This window comes from Coenobita brevimanus, chromosome 71 (assembly GCF_032717465.1).
Source record: "Coenobita brevimanus isolate Jiangsu-jjx chromosome 71, ASM3271746v2, whole genome shotgun sequence".
Classification (NCBI taxonomy): Eukaryota; Metazoa; Arthropoda; class Malacostraca; order Decapoda; family Coenobitidae; genus Coenobita; species Coenobita brevimanus.
The window spans coordinates 34,743,506-34,758,570 of NC_137024.1; the positions used below are offsets into that span (position 1 = coordinate 34,743,506).

At 45.0% G+C, this 15,065-nt stretch overlaps 1 protein-coding gene across 1 annotated transcript in view; it reads left to right on the forward strand.

The window, feature by feature from the left end:
- frj (membrane bound O-acyltransferase domain containing farjavit) overlaps positions 1 to 15,065 on the forward strand; it is a 179,931-nt gene that overhangs the window by 27,696 nt on the left and 137,170 nt on the right. Inside the window, exon 3 of the mRNA XM_080277842.1 lies at positions 1,509 to 1,683. Within this exon, the coding sequence (XP_080133968.1) occupies positions 1,509 to 1,683 (175 nt within the window). The remainder of the gene's footprint in view (positions 1 to 1,508; positions 1,684 to 15,065) is intronic.

Consider the following 15,065-nt stretch of genomic DNA (forward strand, 5'->3'; position numbering starts at 1 on the left):
CATTGTGGGAAGCAGAGGGAGAGAAAAAAGACAAAAGGAAGGAAGAAAAGGAAAATGGGAGAGGGAGAGAGGGAGAAAGTGAGGGAAAGAGAAGAAAACAGAGGGGGAGAGAGAGAGAATAGGGGGAAGGGAAGGGAAAAGAGTATGAGAAAAAGGAAGGAGGGAGGGAGGAGGGTTGAGATGCAAAGGTAGGGAAATAAGAGAGAGGGAAAGAGGAAGAAATTGAAAGGAGAGGAGATAATGTTCAGTGAGAGAAATAGACAGAAGGGAGGGAGGAAGTGTGAAAGAAGAGAGAGGGATGGAAAGAGGAAGAAATTGAGAGGAGAGAAGAAAATAGTGGGAGAAATAGAAAGGAGAGAGAACTGGGAGGGAGGGAAAGAAAGAAAACTTGAGAAGAGGGAAGGAGGGGGAGAAGATAAAGTTTTGGGAATCAGAGAGAGGGAAGAAAGAGAAATCAGGGGAGGAGGAGAGGGAGAAAGTGAGGGGAGAGAAGAAAACAGAGGGAGAAAGAGGGTGGGACTAAGGAGGAAGGGAGGGAAAAAGAGGTTGAAAAGAAGAGGAAAGGAGAGAAGATAAGGAGCTGTGAGAAGCAGAGGGAGGGAAGAAAATGATAATGGGGGAGAGGAAGAGGGTGTGAGAAACATGAGACAGGAAGACTAAGCAAGGAGGGAAGATTGGAGAAGGAGGAAAAGAAGGGGAAGAAAAAGAGGGAGAGTGTGAAGGATGTGTGAGAGGGAGGAAAGGAAGAAACAGAGGAGAATGAGATGAAGGAGGATTTGAAAGAAGCAGAAGGAGGAAAGGAAAAGAGTGAAAATACAGACAGGAGGAGGAGGTGTGTGAGAGAGAGAGAGAGAGAGAGAGAGGTGGTTTGTCACTCAGGTCTCCATGGTGCCATCTCCCTCATTTATGTTCTCTTTTTTGTTTATCCTTTTGTTTGCTGAGTCAGCACTGCTAGGTGTGTTTCCCTCCCTGTCCCCCCCCCCATCCTCCCCCACCCCCACTTGTGCACTGCTTGCCAGGTCTTGCCTGGCTTGTGTCCACCACTCTTGCTGTGTCCGTTGTCCTGAATGCATTCTGCATTGCAGCTCCCACCACCTTACCTTCCTGCATTACCTACCTGCATGTGTGATGTTTGATGTCCCATTTTTTTAGCAATAATAATGTTTGTGTGGATAATAACGTAACCTATTGTGTTTCTGTCAGTATCTGTTGAGTGAGTAAGGTTTGTGATAGTTTGGGTTTGGGTCTGGAACGCATCTCTGGCATTTCTTCAGTATCTTATGGGGAAAATTGCTTCGATATCCTGCATATTTGCTGACCAAACACTCCCACCAGTATGCAGCAGTGCCAGATATTGGGGTATGGGTGTATGGCTTAGCTGTCTTTTTGAAGACTGATGGAAAATTCAAATCCTGAAATAATTCCTTGGCTCAGCCAGGATTAGTCTTGCAAACTGTAATCAACAGTCCACTCCTCCACCATATGACTATCCCCACCACATGTTTCAGGTAATTGGAATGTGCTTTGAAGTGCATGACACTTGGAGGAAGCGAGGAGAGGTCAAGAAGCTGCAAGACAAGGACAAGGCAGTTGAGATAGAACTGGAGCTTAAGTATGAAGAAGTTGATCCTAAGCCAATGGACATTTTCCATTATGCATTCTGCTATATTGGAGTCCTCACAGGTAACATGCTAAATGCTTATTGTATGTGTTTAAAGTACTTTTGTGTACGTTAATGTCTACTCTGCTTGAGTGCATTAGCAATATTTTGAATTATAGTTACTTGATATAAAAGTTTAGAAATACTTTGTCTTTGATGAATCTGTGGTGTAATAAATAACCTTGTTGTCTGACTTTGACGGTTGAAGTTCTTCAGGGCTAGAGGTGTCTCTGAAATCCTTGAATCTGGTGGCGTCTTTTTTCGTATATTTGTGCCACCATCTCATTATTTAATTCAGTTTAAGATAAAGACTTCAGACCAGATGGAGTTGCTTCAGCTTTCATTGATTCTTTCAGAATGAAAGGCCCTTTCCACATTGAATAAAATTAGTTAGAAGTAGGAGGAATAAACTAAGAAAATACATCACCAGACTGAAGGGTTTAAGCATATGAGAATCATCTAATGTTAGCGAGAAAAACTATATGGTCATCATACTTTATGAGTTAACACCATGAGCAAGACAGAGACAAAAGGCAGCGGTGCATTATGGTGTGAGATTGTTGTTCTTTGATGCAGATAGTACCAGTGGAAAAGAGAAGGTGAGAGCTTTTTGAAAAATAATAGGTAAGCTTGACCCACTGTATGCATGGAGTGAGTATGACTCATTTGGTTGGTAAAGGAATGTGCCAGAGTGGAGAAAAGAATGGAAAAGTGTGGGAAGGATGAAAAGGATGAGTGGTTTGGTCTCGATTACAAGAGGAATAAAAAGACAAAGAAGGAGGGAATATCAGTATTTTTATCAAATGAATTTCAATTTTGTTTGAGAAAATGGTAGTTTTGTTCACAGGTAAAATAAGGGTAAATGAATTTTCAGTTATAAGTGTACAAGTTCAGGTGAATAATGAGACAAAATTGACAGCTAGATGAAAATAAGAAACTCAGGAATTGGTTGAATACATAAATTATATTAGGGAAATGTAAAACAAAATGTAACATCGTTAGGTTACTTACATGCCAGAATTGAAGTGAAGGAAGTTGAGGATATTGTTGGGGATGGGGGGTGAAAGGTAGAATTAGAGATGTGATTGTCTTGACTAATAGGAATGCTAAACGAGGGCTGTTTTTTAACACTTTCTGAACTGAGGGTGGTAGCTCTTGTCTGAATGTTCAGAACCACGGATGTATGTTGGAGTTTTCTGTGCAACAGACTTTGTCATATATTCAGGCATAAATTACAATAAAACAGTATGTGTGAATTTTTTATGTGTTCCACACCAGAACAGGAAATCAAGGGGATTTTTATACATTCATCTGGGATGCAGTCAGTGCAAGAAATGGTAACACTGAAAACCAGTCCTATATAACCCCTTAACCCTTAACCGCGGGGCGTCACTTTCGTGACGCTTGGGAGCAAGGAATCATACTGTGGGGCGTCACTTTTGCGATTCTGTGTTATTTTGAATTCCCCCGGGCTTTCAAGTGGTAGCTTGTATCATCTATCAGTACTGCCAATGTCCAACACTAGTCAGCACTCCTAATCTCATCTGTACTCCCATCCATTGTTGACATTGTTTCTCCCCGTTCTTGACTCCCCTCCCTACCGTCCCTCCATTACGCTCTCCTCTCACCTGCCCAGCCGTGCTACACTAAGTAAATCTTCCCTGGAATTTTCCACTGATTTCATCCATTGAAATAAGCTCTATGCCCTATTCTTATACCAAATAATATATACCAAAAAGAAATAAGGTAAGTGAGAGTGCCATACACCTGGAATTGGCTAATTATCACCTAACAACACCTCACGTGCACTCGTTTGCTAATTTTCGCTGTTTATTTCCCCTTGAAATATGCCGTATAATCTATTCTCGTACTAAAAATATATATAAGGAGGGAAGGGAGAAGCCTAAGTGATATTTACATTCACCTGGAACTACCTAATTTATAATGTATTGTCTAGATTTCCTGCCAATCATTTCACTGCTATATATTAGCATCTGTCAAGAGGCTGACATTGGCAGTAATGCATTTCCCTAGGTAGGCCACCTCGGCCCACCCCTATCAGTTCACTGTCATCTTCGAAGGTGAAGGTACGTCTGTTTGCTCCTGCTAACTTCCGCCGCTTTTTACCCCCACGCAAAGGGCCCTGTGACCTTTACCCCCTACTAAACCTCGTGTGGAAAGAGGTAAAGGGCTGACACTTGAAAGAGAGTGACTACGATCTTTCTGTTGAGTAAAACAGTGCAAATGGAATTGTAAATAATGTGTAAATAATGTGTAAACAGCAAGTGAATGGAATGAATATAAATATAAGTGAACAGTGGAAAATAGTTTTATAAGTTACTTCAAGTACTTCAAGTGACAGTGCATAACACAGTGTAAATAAAATAGAAATGCAAATACAGTAATCCCTCTAATATCCGGACGCCCAATAACCGAACATCCCCACTAACCGAACCTTATCGTCCTGGGATCAAACATTCCCAAAATGGTCCGAAAATCCAAAAAAATTGGAAAAAAAATCGATTTTTTGCCGTCCGTAATTTGAACTTGCCGCGCGCGCCGCGTGAGAGCATTGTTTTGGTTCGTCATTCCTCCGACGTCCGATAGAGCGCCGCTGCATCCTCCCCACTTCCTGCCTGTCTCTCACCGCGACAAGACCTACGCTCTTCGTCATGGCTGCCCACGTGCTCGCTTTTGTGGTGGTGCCGTACTTGCTGCAAGGCCTCCTGCTGCTCTCTGCCCTACTCTTAGTGTGTGTGATGATGGCCCCGCCTCCTGAGAAAAGGAAGAGAGTGGTGTTGACTCTGGAGAAGAAACGGGAGATATTGGAGAAGGTTGATGCGGGTTGGTCTTCCTCTCGCATTCTCCTCGAGTTCAACCTGGCCCGGTCGACTTTGTTTGATATCAAGCGTTCCCGAGACAAGCTCATGCAGTACATGGCTGACTTCTCGTCGAGAAGCAAACGCAACGTGGAGAGGAAGGTTATGTTTACTCCCAAGTATGCAGAGATCGACCGCTCCACGTTGATTTGGTATCGACAGCAACGTGCAGCTGGTGTGATGGTACGTGGAACGGAGCTGAAGGCTGCTGCTGAGAAGTTTGCAAGGCTTCACGACGCCCTAGACTTCAAGGCATCCGAGGGTTGGCTCTTCGCGTTCAAGTTGCGACATGGCCTTACTAACCGTAAAGCACATGGCGAAGCATTGGACGCTAACGAGGATGGAGTGGACGAGTTTCGGCACAAGGTGAAAGGCTTGATCGACAGGGAGGGCCTCACTCTCGGTCAAGTCTATAACGCTGACGAAACTGGCCTATTCTATCGCTCGGTGCCAACGAACACTCTCGCCGATGAGACGGAGAAGCGTGTACCTGGCCGCAAGCTTTCTAAGGAACGGATATCTGCTTTGTGTTGTGCCAATGCTAACGGCATGCACCGGCTTAAGCCCGTTATTGTTGGCCGTGCAAAGCAGCCTCGGTGCCTTCGTGGGGTGATGGATGTCCTTCCTGTCGTATGGTACCATTCTTTGAAAGCATGGTTCACAGCTGTGATTTTCAAAGACTGGTTTCACCATCACTTCGTCAAGGAGGTCATACATTACCAGACGAAGACACTGGGAATTCCTCGCGACCAGGTAAAGGCTCTCCTTCTCCTCGACAATGCACCTGCCCACCCGTGCGACAAGGACTTGGTTGCTGAGAATGGCCGTATTAGGTGCATGTTTCTGCCACCCTAATACGACTGCTCTCATTCAACCAATGGACCTAGGAGTGATCGTGGCAACTAGCGCCTGTACCGTCGGAAGTTCCTGGACGAGGTGATGGTGGTTCTCGAGGACGAGGACGAGCGCAGGGAAGGACGTGACACTCGAGGCAAGCGGACTTTGGAAAACCTTCGCCGCTACAACATCAAGTCTGCGCTGTACAACTGGGCTAGTGCATGGAAGGAAGTCCCTGTGAAAACTCTTGAAAATGGTTGGTCTCGTCTGCTTCTCGGAACAGATGTGGAGTACGATTTCCTAGGGTTTGACGTGGATGACTTCCATGCTCGGATACGTGCACGCACGGCGACGATGTTGATGTGGACGATGTTCGTGAGTGGTTGGACGGCACGAGGGCGATCCTGGGTATCAGACGTTGTCTGATATCGAGATCGCGTCTTCGGTTGCTGGTGTCAGTCCCGAACTTGAAGATTCCGACGACGAAGGCGATGATGATGCAGACTCCGCCCAGCAGGACACTACTCCAGCCATCCCCAAGCTGAGCGCACTCCGGGAACATCTAGAGTTCGTCCTAGACTACCTGGAACACCCGGACTGCGACAGGGAGATGGGGCCCTTGGGACTCGTGGAGGAAGTGCGTGCTTTCCGGCAGCGCATCATCAATCGCCAGAATCGTCGGTCCTTGCGTCAGTCAACGATTGACAGTTTTCAGGCCCGTGACCCCCGCTGTGCCAAGCCCTGGCTCCACTCCGTTGCCTCCCCAAGACAGGCCCTCATGCTCCAGCCACAGCCCAGCACATCAGCTACAGTGGAGTCACCGCTCGACGTGAGTTTGCGGCTGTCTTCAGAGTCTTCTGTAGTAGGTACGCCATCACCACTACCCACCGATGCACCCCTTGGACGCCTGCCAGTGATACTCTCGGGCTCTGACAGTGAATAAACAGCAAGAACTTCTCCACTAGACCACACGGGAATTTTGAGTGTTGTGCAGTGAAAAAACGGTGTGTTTTGTTAAGGTTTTCAAGTTGGGAGAAAAGACTAAGTAGAAAAGAAATTTAACGTAACTAACCTTCTTTGTTTTGGCTTTGGAAACTTCAAAAAACTTGGGAAAAGATAATGTGCAACACTTAAATTTAATGGAACATTATTTGGACTAAAGTGAACACTGTGAAAAGAACGGACTTCTGTGTGTTAGTGACTAAGTTCAGTGCAAGACTTCAGGAAGAGTGTAGTGCAAGTGCTTCAGGAAATCGTTCTTACTGTCAGAGTCCGAGAGGAGGCGGTTATTCATCGAGGTGGCCAGGGACTTGCTGTAAGTAGCCAAAATGTTTCATGTTGTACTATTTTCCATACTATATTTACCAGAATGTTTCATATTGTATTTTTTCCCCATACTATACTTACCAGAAAGTGTCATACTGTACTTCTTTCCATACTAAACTTACCTCATGCATGTGCAGTAGGAATGTGTTTTTCAGAGTTCGGTTAGGTTCGGTTAGGTTAGGTTCGGTTAGAGTCCATAAGTACCAGAATGTTTATTAATGTATGAACATACTTCTAAACCCACATTTTATGTGTCTATTGCATTTATTTCAGTCATTTATGTGCCTTATTGGTGTGATTTGGGTGTTAAATAGGTGCTATGCATGTCCGGAGGGAGTTGTATAGGTGTTTCTCTGTGTTAGGGTCCGTAAGTACAAGTCCATAAGCTGGGGCCCAATATCCGGACAAAACCAATATCCGAACCTACCGATGGCTCTATTGATCCGGATATTGGAGTGATTACTGTAATGTAAATAAAATAGAACATAAATAGAAATGTAAATGAGTAGTATTATAAGAATATGGGTATATATACTTGGAGTAATGAAAGTGAAAGTTTCACTCTGGCATGTATGAATACTATGAGTTATGAGAGTGAAAGTGAAAGTGACATTCATTCTCAATGCTAGTATACAGGACGAGAAAGTGAATGCTACGTATTTTACTGAAAGAAATTGAATGCCTACAGTGACAATAAACTACTATTACTGAAGGAAACTTATGGATAAAGACTGTAGATATATATAAGTGTTATATAGTAACAGAAATATAAACTGTGAGTGTTTTTATGAATAATAAATGACAACACCAGCGGCGAACTAGCGCAAGTGGGAAGGTCATACGCCCTCGTAATTTTCATTGCTTTCACGGTGTTTTTTTTTTTTTTTGGAATATGGATTCCAAACTATTTGAGAATCATAGAATAGTGTTTCTAGTGATAATATCAGGCTGTGGTAATCATATTACGGGTTGTCGGGAAGTGTAAAGTGGAGACTTTGTTACCCAACTTCAGAGGTCTCCACAAGTCCTGCGGTACTCGACGAAGGCTCAACAAACACCCCAGGAGAAAGCTGAAGGTATGTGCCATAAGCATATGTGATGTTAATATTCTAGGACTAATAACTGATTTTTGGCAAATATTTTTAGAGAGTCTGTTGGAGCATGAATATGCCCGCGGATGCCGCAAGAAAAAGCAAATCAAGCCTGGGGTTAAAGGGTTAATGGGTTGCAGAGGGCTTGGAATGTAGAAGGGCCAAAGCTTGGCAACTGTAGTCCATGTCATTTAACTTTAGGAAACCACCATATATTCCAGGAAAAACCTCTGCCCACCTTATGGATTTGAACCATGATGGGTTAGTCCATGCTTATCTTGTGATCCCAAACCTCCATCAGCCATGCCATTGAGGTACCAGAGAGTAATGATGTGTATAAGAGAAGAACTGGGGATAAAGGAATGGTAAAATGCACCTCACCTTCAGGTGTAATGTTTTATCAGCCACTTATTTAACCTCATCACTTCCATGATGTACATTACTTTCTGATTTATTGACTGTTGCACCAGCTGATTAAGTTGTTATCATGCCTCCTTACTTGTCTTTCCATTTACTGCCTCAATATTATATCACTTAGTATTGGTAGTACTGGTTATGTGTAAGTAGGGAAACAGACAAAACAACTCATTTACAAATAGAGAACCATTTAAGGCCGATGGAGACTAAGTTCTTTTATACAACTGAAAAAGGTAGTAGGGATTCTAAGGTTATTCAAAGCTGCACTGTGTTTTCCCCTTTTATTCTGACTATCCTCTAAACATGTATACATTTATATGTTACGTTCAGAAATGCAATAAACGTACTGTCTAATACAGTAAAAATCCAGTAATTCGGCAGCTGATTATTTGGTAGATCTGATATTTTGGCAGTTTTGGAAATGTAGTAGTCCCTCAATTATCTGGACGTTCAGTATCCAGATGTATTCAGTATCTGGACACAGGACTTTGGCTCTGTTAAACCATTATCCGAATTTACTTGCTGTTATCTGGATGTAAAAGTGCCCAAGAACTTCAGTCAGCCAGCCAACATGTCCAAACATTCAGTATCGTGGCTGCTAGGCTCGAGCTGTGAGCAGGAGGTAGTCTGTAACCCACAACCAGAGCTAAAATGCTGTCCATCCCTGTACTGGATGGCCAAAGTCGCGTGCTTGTCCAGTCACTCCCAACGAATCTCCAGCACCTGAGTATATGAATGTCACCTGGAATTCAAAATGTCCATACGCATCCCCACCGAATGTCCAGTATCGCATGGCCACCTGGCTAAATCTTTCCTAACTGCCACTGAGATTGTAACACAGACCGCAAGCCGTGAGTACATGTTCAATGACAGAGGCCGTCCGCTTCTTTACCAAACGTCCAATGTCGCGCGGCCACCGGGCTATCTTGCCCAGCCGCCATCACCATTGAACACAGACCACAAGCCACGAATACATGTTCAGTGACTTCGGCTGTCTGCCTCTCTACCAAATGTCGAAAGTTGTGCGGTCACCAGGAGACGCACACACACACACACACACACACACACACACACACACACACACACACACACACACACACACACACACACAAAGAGAGAGAGAGAGAGAGAGAGAGAGTGCATGAGATTCCTTCCCATGATATGATTACGGTATCAGTACAGTACAGTAATCTCTGTACAAATGCATATGATAGTACAGTACTATACACAGTACTGTACAATACACTTCCATTCGGTATGGGTATTTGTTTCAGTACCACAGCCAGCCACCTTAGCCAAGCAGCCCTAATGGGATAGGTTAAGTTAGGATAACATACGTAATTTTGCTTGGGAAACACATTGAGCACATTTTCAAGAAAATCCTATGCATAATTTTTAAAGGACGAGGCAAGTGTTGTTCCTGGCTGAGGGGTACTGGTGGCCACCATGTGTGTGACACAAACGACAAACCACGAGTAAATGTACAGTAAAACTGCCCGTCCACCTCTAGACTGAATGGCAGGAGTCACCCGGCCTTCAGGATTAGTGGGAAACCCCTCACCACGCATGCCTGTCCGCTTCCCTACCGAATGGTCAGATTTGCCTGGCAGGCCACATTAGTCAAACACTGCCTGAGGCGGTGATGTGCTGGTCATCCGCTGTTGCCGTCACGTACTAACCTTTGCCTGGGCAAACAGAAGTGAACCTTATATACAGATGTCAGTTTGCCACATTTTGCTTCCTCTGTGCTTGGACACAACCATTTGGTGCGATATGGCAGCGCTGTACTGCTTGCCAGCCAACACAAGCCTGCAGCTCAGTTCTCGTCGTAGTGACTGGCTTGGAATGATGGCTGTGAATGTGGTTGCATTTGTGGTGGTACCCTACCTTCTTCAGGTCATGGCCCTCCTATGCTGTATTCTTGTGTGTGTGGTGATGGCCCCACCACCACCTGAGAAGCGGAAGGGGAAGGTTTTGACTTTGGAGAAGAAACATGAGACATTGGGCAAGGTTGACGTGGGCTGGACTGCAGGATGCATTCTTTGCGAATGTGATGTAGTCCTTTCAACATTGTTTGATATCAAAAAGTCACGCGACAAGCATACATAGTACGGACAGGACTTCGACGAAAGTGCAAGTAAAGGCGACAGGAAGGTAATGGCCTAGGCCCAGCACTCCATTATCAGCCGGCCGATATTGATGTGGTTCTGCCAGAAACTTGGTGCCGGTGTGCTAGTGCATGGGACTGAGGTGAAGGGTGCTGCCAAAGTTTGCATGCCTGCACAACGTGCACGACTTCAAGGCGTCTGAGGGATGGCTTTTCCGCTTCAAGCTTCACCATGGACTTACTGGCTGTAAGGCATACAGTAAGGCCTTGGATGCAGCAGCGGAAGAAGTAGACCCGTTTTGCCAGAAAGCGCAGCGCCTGATCAAGGATGAGGGCCTTGCCCATGGTCAAGTTTATAACTCTGATGAAACTGGTCTGTTCTACTGCTCCTTGCCCACCAACACCTTGGGTGAGGAAAGGGAGAAGACTGCCTAGTCGGACGTTGTCTAAGCAACGTGTCTCTCTTTTGTGCTGTGCCAGTGCTAACGGGATGCACCGATTCAAACCTGTTGTTGTTGGGCATCCAAAACAACCATGTTGTCTCCGTGGGTTGATGGATAGCCTGCCTGTTGTGCGGTACTATTCTGTGAAGGCCTGGTTTACTGCTAAGATCTTCAGAGATTGGTCCCACAGACATTTCATCAAGGAGGTTATCTGTTATCAAACAGAGGTCCTTGGCATCGCTTGTGACTAGGTGAAGGCACTCCTGCTCCTGGATAATGCCCATGTGCATCCGTCTGAGAAGGATTTGGTTGCTTATGACGGGCAGATTAGGTGCATGTTTCTGCCACCTAATACGACTGCTCTAATTCAACCAATGGACCAGGGTGTTATCATGGCTGCGAAGAGTCTGTACTGCCGAAGGTTCCTGAATGAGGTGATGGTGGTGCTGGAGGACGAGGACATGCTCAAGGACACAGGTGGGGAGCAGACCTTGCAGAATCTTTGGTGTTACAACCTGAAGTCTGCAGCGTTCAGCTGGGCCAACCCGTGGAAGGAAGTCTCCGTGAAAAGTCTCGAAAACGGTTGGTCTCGTCTCCTGGAGGGAACCGAACCTGAGAATGACTTCGAGGGGTTTGATGTGGATGGTTTCCATAGTCTCCTTCGAACAGCAGGAGAGCAGATGGGCATTGATGACGTGAGGAATTGGCTAGACGATGATGGCAACGATCTTGGTTATCAAACCATGTCTAATGAGGAGATCGCTGATGCTGCCTCTGCAGGCACAGAAGAGGACAGTGGGACTGATGAGGATGAGAATGAGGACCCTGACTCACAGTCCTCCGCAACTCCTTCAATCCTTTGTCTCAGTGTCTTCCGTGGTTACCTGGAGGCGGTGCTGGAGGATGCTGATCACCCGCATTTTGACAAGGAGTTGATGCCGTTCCTCCTGGCGATGGAGCTGCTGAGTCTGGGACTCTGTCATCCTCCGGCAGAATTGTCGGTCCTATTGTCAGACCAGGGCTGTATTTATCATAGTGGCCTTCCCCTTTCATGAGAGTCTGTTCCCAAGCTCCAGAACATTTCACTACTGTGAGGTGTTCCCAAGAATTATTTATTGATGTCTTGTGAACCCCTTCCAAGAGTGAAAACCTCATACCTTGCGATTGGTGAAGGAACACCAAGGTTAGCTTGGATATGATCAGTATATTTATAAAAACAACGTGTTGAGATTGTCTTTGACATCATTTTGCAATAGAAAAGTAAACTATTACTTTCCTGATCTACCAGATGACCCGCTGACATATCGTAAAAGTACCCCCGCTAATACCAGTACACCAGTCCTGTATGAGACAGCCCCAACATGTATTCAACATGGACAGTGGGTTTTAGCGCCGAAGTGGTGACATGTGGAGGTGTAGGAGTACTACTGGGCCTTGGGATAGGCCACTGCCCCCAAGAAATAGGCCCTGAGCCTTTGCCCAGAGTCGGATACGTAAAAAAAAAAAAAAAAAAAAGTTTCATTGTAGTAGCAATTTCTTCAAAAAAGTATTACTTCCCCCCCCCCCACGGCTGAAAACATAACGATCAAATCCATGCGACCTAGTGTGGAGTGAGCTAGGGTTGACTGACAGGAAAAGAAAGAAAGAAAAAAAAAAGATAAGATAACCAGAGTATCTAAATTCCTTGTGTGCATACAACCATGAAAGCCTCTCTGCTCTCATAATTTCCATTCATCAGCCTTTCAAAATATACATTCCTGCTCCTTACTTCATTTCCACAGTTCTTCCATTTTCACACACTTTTCCACTTTCACTTTGACATTTTTCCATCTTCTTCCAGAACAATAAGCTACTATTGTTTTTTTTCTTGTATTAGTCTCTTTGAATGCTTTACTGTCAGCTTGCTCAGCTGTTCCTTCATTTGAGTCCCTTTTCTGCATCCACCCTTGCCACTTCTCCCTCTTTTCCCTCACTACTCATTTAGCCTCTTTATCCCACCGCCCTATATCTTATCGCACCTCGGGTGTATCATTCTTTTTATCTGCTGCGCCCGGCTCCTCCACGTATTCATCATACACTTACTGGTTTCTTAGTTTCTTCACTTTCAGTTTTTCACCTTGACTTTCCCTCTCCACCCTCCCCCCTCTGTCTGTCTGTCTGTCTGTCTGTCTGTCTGTCTCTCTCTTTCTATCTCTCTTTTACAGTCTTATTCCTCTCACCCTTCCATACCACAGCCATATGAAAAGACAGACCTCCCAATCGTCTTCTCACTACTCTCGTATCTGTGCCACTGTCAAGCACCATTCTGCCCACAAGAATGCAGTCAGCCAGTACCAAGTGTATTAGTGTACATCTCTATGCTTAAACATTGAGTTACAAATGAAGTCATCTTTCCTGGCATACGTTTCAGATTAACCCGCCGTGTCCCGTTGACGTATGTATACATCCACGCGTTTTGTCACTGTCAGTCACGTTGACGTATATAAACACGCATCAAGTGCAAGGTCCCTAATTTGCACAATTCTCAATTTTCGCGCGTGATTTTTGGTATGTATACACAAGACACCTTCCTCTACAAGATGCCAGGCAGGGACAATGCCTTACCCTGCATGACCCCCCCCCCCACGCATGCCATTGTCTCGGCAATTCGCATGTTACCAGTGACCTGGCCAGTAAAGACATGTTGTGCCACAGTATGAAATTCAGGGCCAAAGTGATTCCCCAATCAATGACAATGTGGAGGACAAAGTTTATGTAGCATTAGAGGAAGAAACAGTCAGAAATGATGATCAGGTAATGTCGCCAAAAAAGGTCAGGTACAGTAATCCCGCATATTTCGCGGTAGTTACGTTCTTGTAACCCCCGCGAAAATTCAATTCCGCGAATACTCTATTAACAATTGAATCTTACACTTGTGTCCACCATGCTGCCCATCACACAGTCCATGTCCATACTGATTGCGAGACAATTCGCCGTCAGACAATTCCCCGTCAAAACATGGACGATTCCCCTTCAGAACAATTCGCACCCTGGACGATTCCCCGCCATTCTATAAATATACTAATCAATACTTTTATCAATATACTTATTATTAATTAATCAATACTTTAATAACTATATTTCAGGGGGAACCAGCAAAGTCTATGTTCAGTAGCGTAGGTTCTGGATATTATTTATTAGTTGCTCCTTCAGTCAATAATTAACTTGTTTCTTCCTCGCTGTAGTTGCCTTTGAATTATATTCTAGCGTCACCCATAGCTATCTTCATTAATGAAGGCGAATTGTTTTGTGTTTGTTGTGACTGCGAATTGTCCCGAAACCTCCATACTCATCCCGAAATACCTTCTTACAAGATTGAAAGCACATACTCCATTATGAAGGAAAAACGTAAACACCGTACTGTAATACACAATTATCTACACATTTATTCACAAAACAGTACAAAATAAAAAGATGCATTAACTGGTGATAGCAAACACTCCCACGGTCGTTTCTTAGCTTGTACAGTAACACAATTTTCTCTGCTAAGGTCATAACTTTTCTTGATCGTTTTGTCACTTTGGAGTTCTTACTAACTGTATTATTAGCCTTTGGTGAGGCTGGCTTACGTCCTGGGGCCATGTGGAAAGCAAGTGGGAGGCAAGAGGCTCATATCATAGTGCGGTTGCAAGTACACCAGTCCCGTGAGGCAGTCAGGCCTGGACTGAGAGGAATGCGGGGCAGGGAGCAGTGTTGCCATACCCAAACAACGAAATTATGCTAGGGCAGTGAAAAAATTATGCTAGATTGAGCAAATTTGTTCCAAGTAAAAAATGAATTATGCTAACTTGAAGCTAAATGATAAAATTCTATACATATTCGTGCAACATATTAATTATGTATTGTTTACTATGAGGAGGCCGTAGCACGGGCCGAACAGGGTAGTACTCCCGAGGGGAATGGGAATGGTGGTGATAGGGAGAGCTGGAGCTCCTGTTTCACTAGCTATCTAACCATCCCCCTTTGCTGACCTTTTCAGTGTGACAGTAACATGGAGAGTAGACCAGCATACTCTCCCAAACATTTCCTCTAACTATCTATGCACTACACCACATGCACTTTACATTTCACACAACGTATCCCACTACGCTACAGGGGTTGGCGCCAGCAAGGGCATGCGGCCAGAAAACTTTGCCCCCGCTACCTAGTGGCGGACTTCCGGGGGGAGGCGTGGCGGGGGTTCCGCCGGCATAGATCATGGGTCCAGGGCGAGATGGGGCTCGGGCCTGTGCTAGAGGGTACAGGGCATTGCGGTTCCCAGGCTGC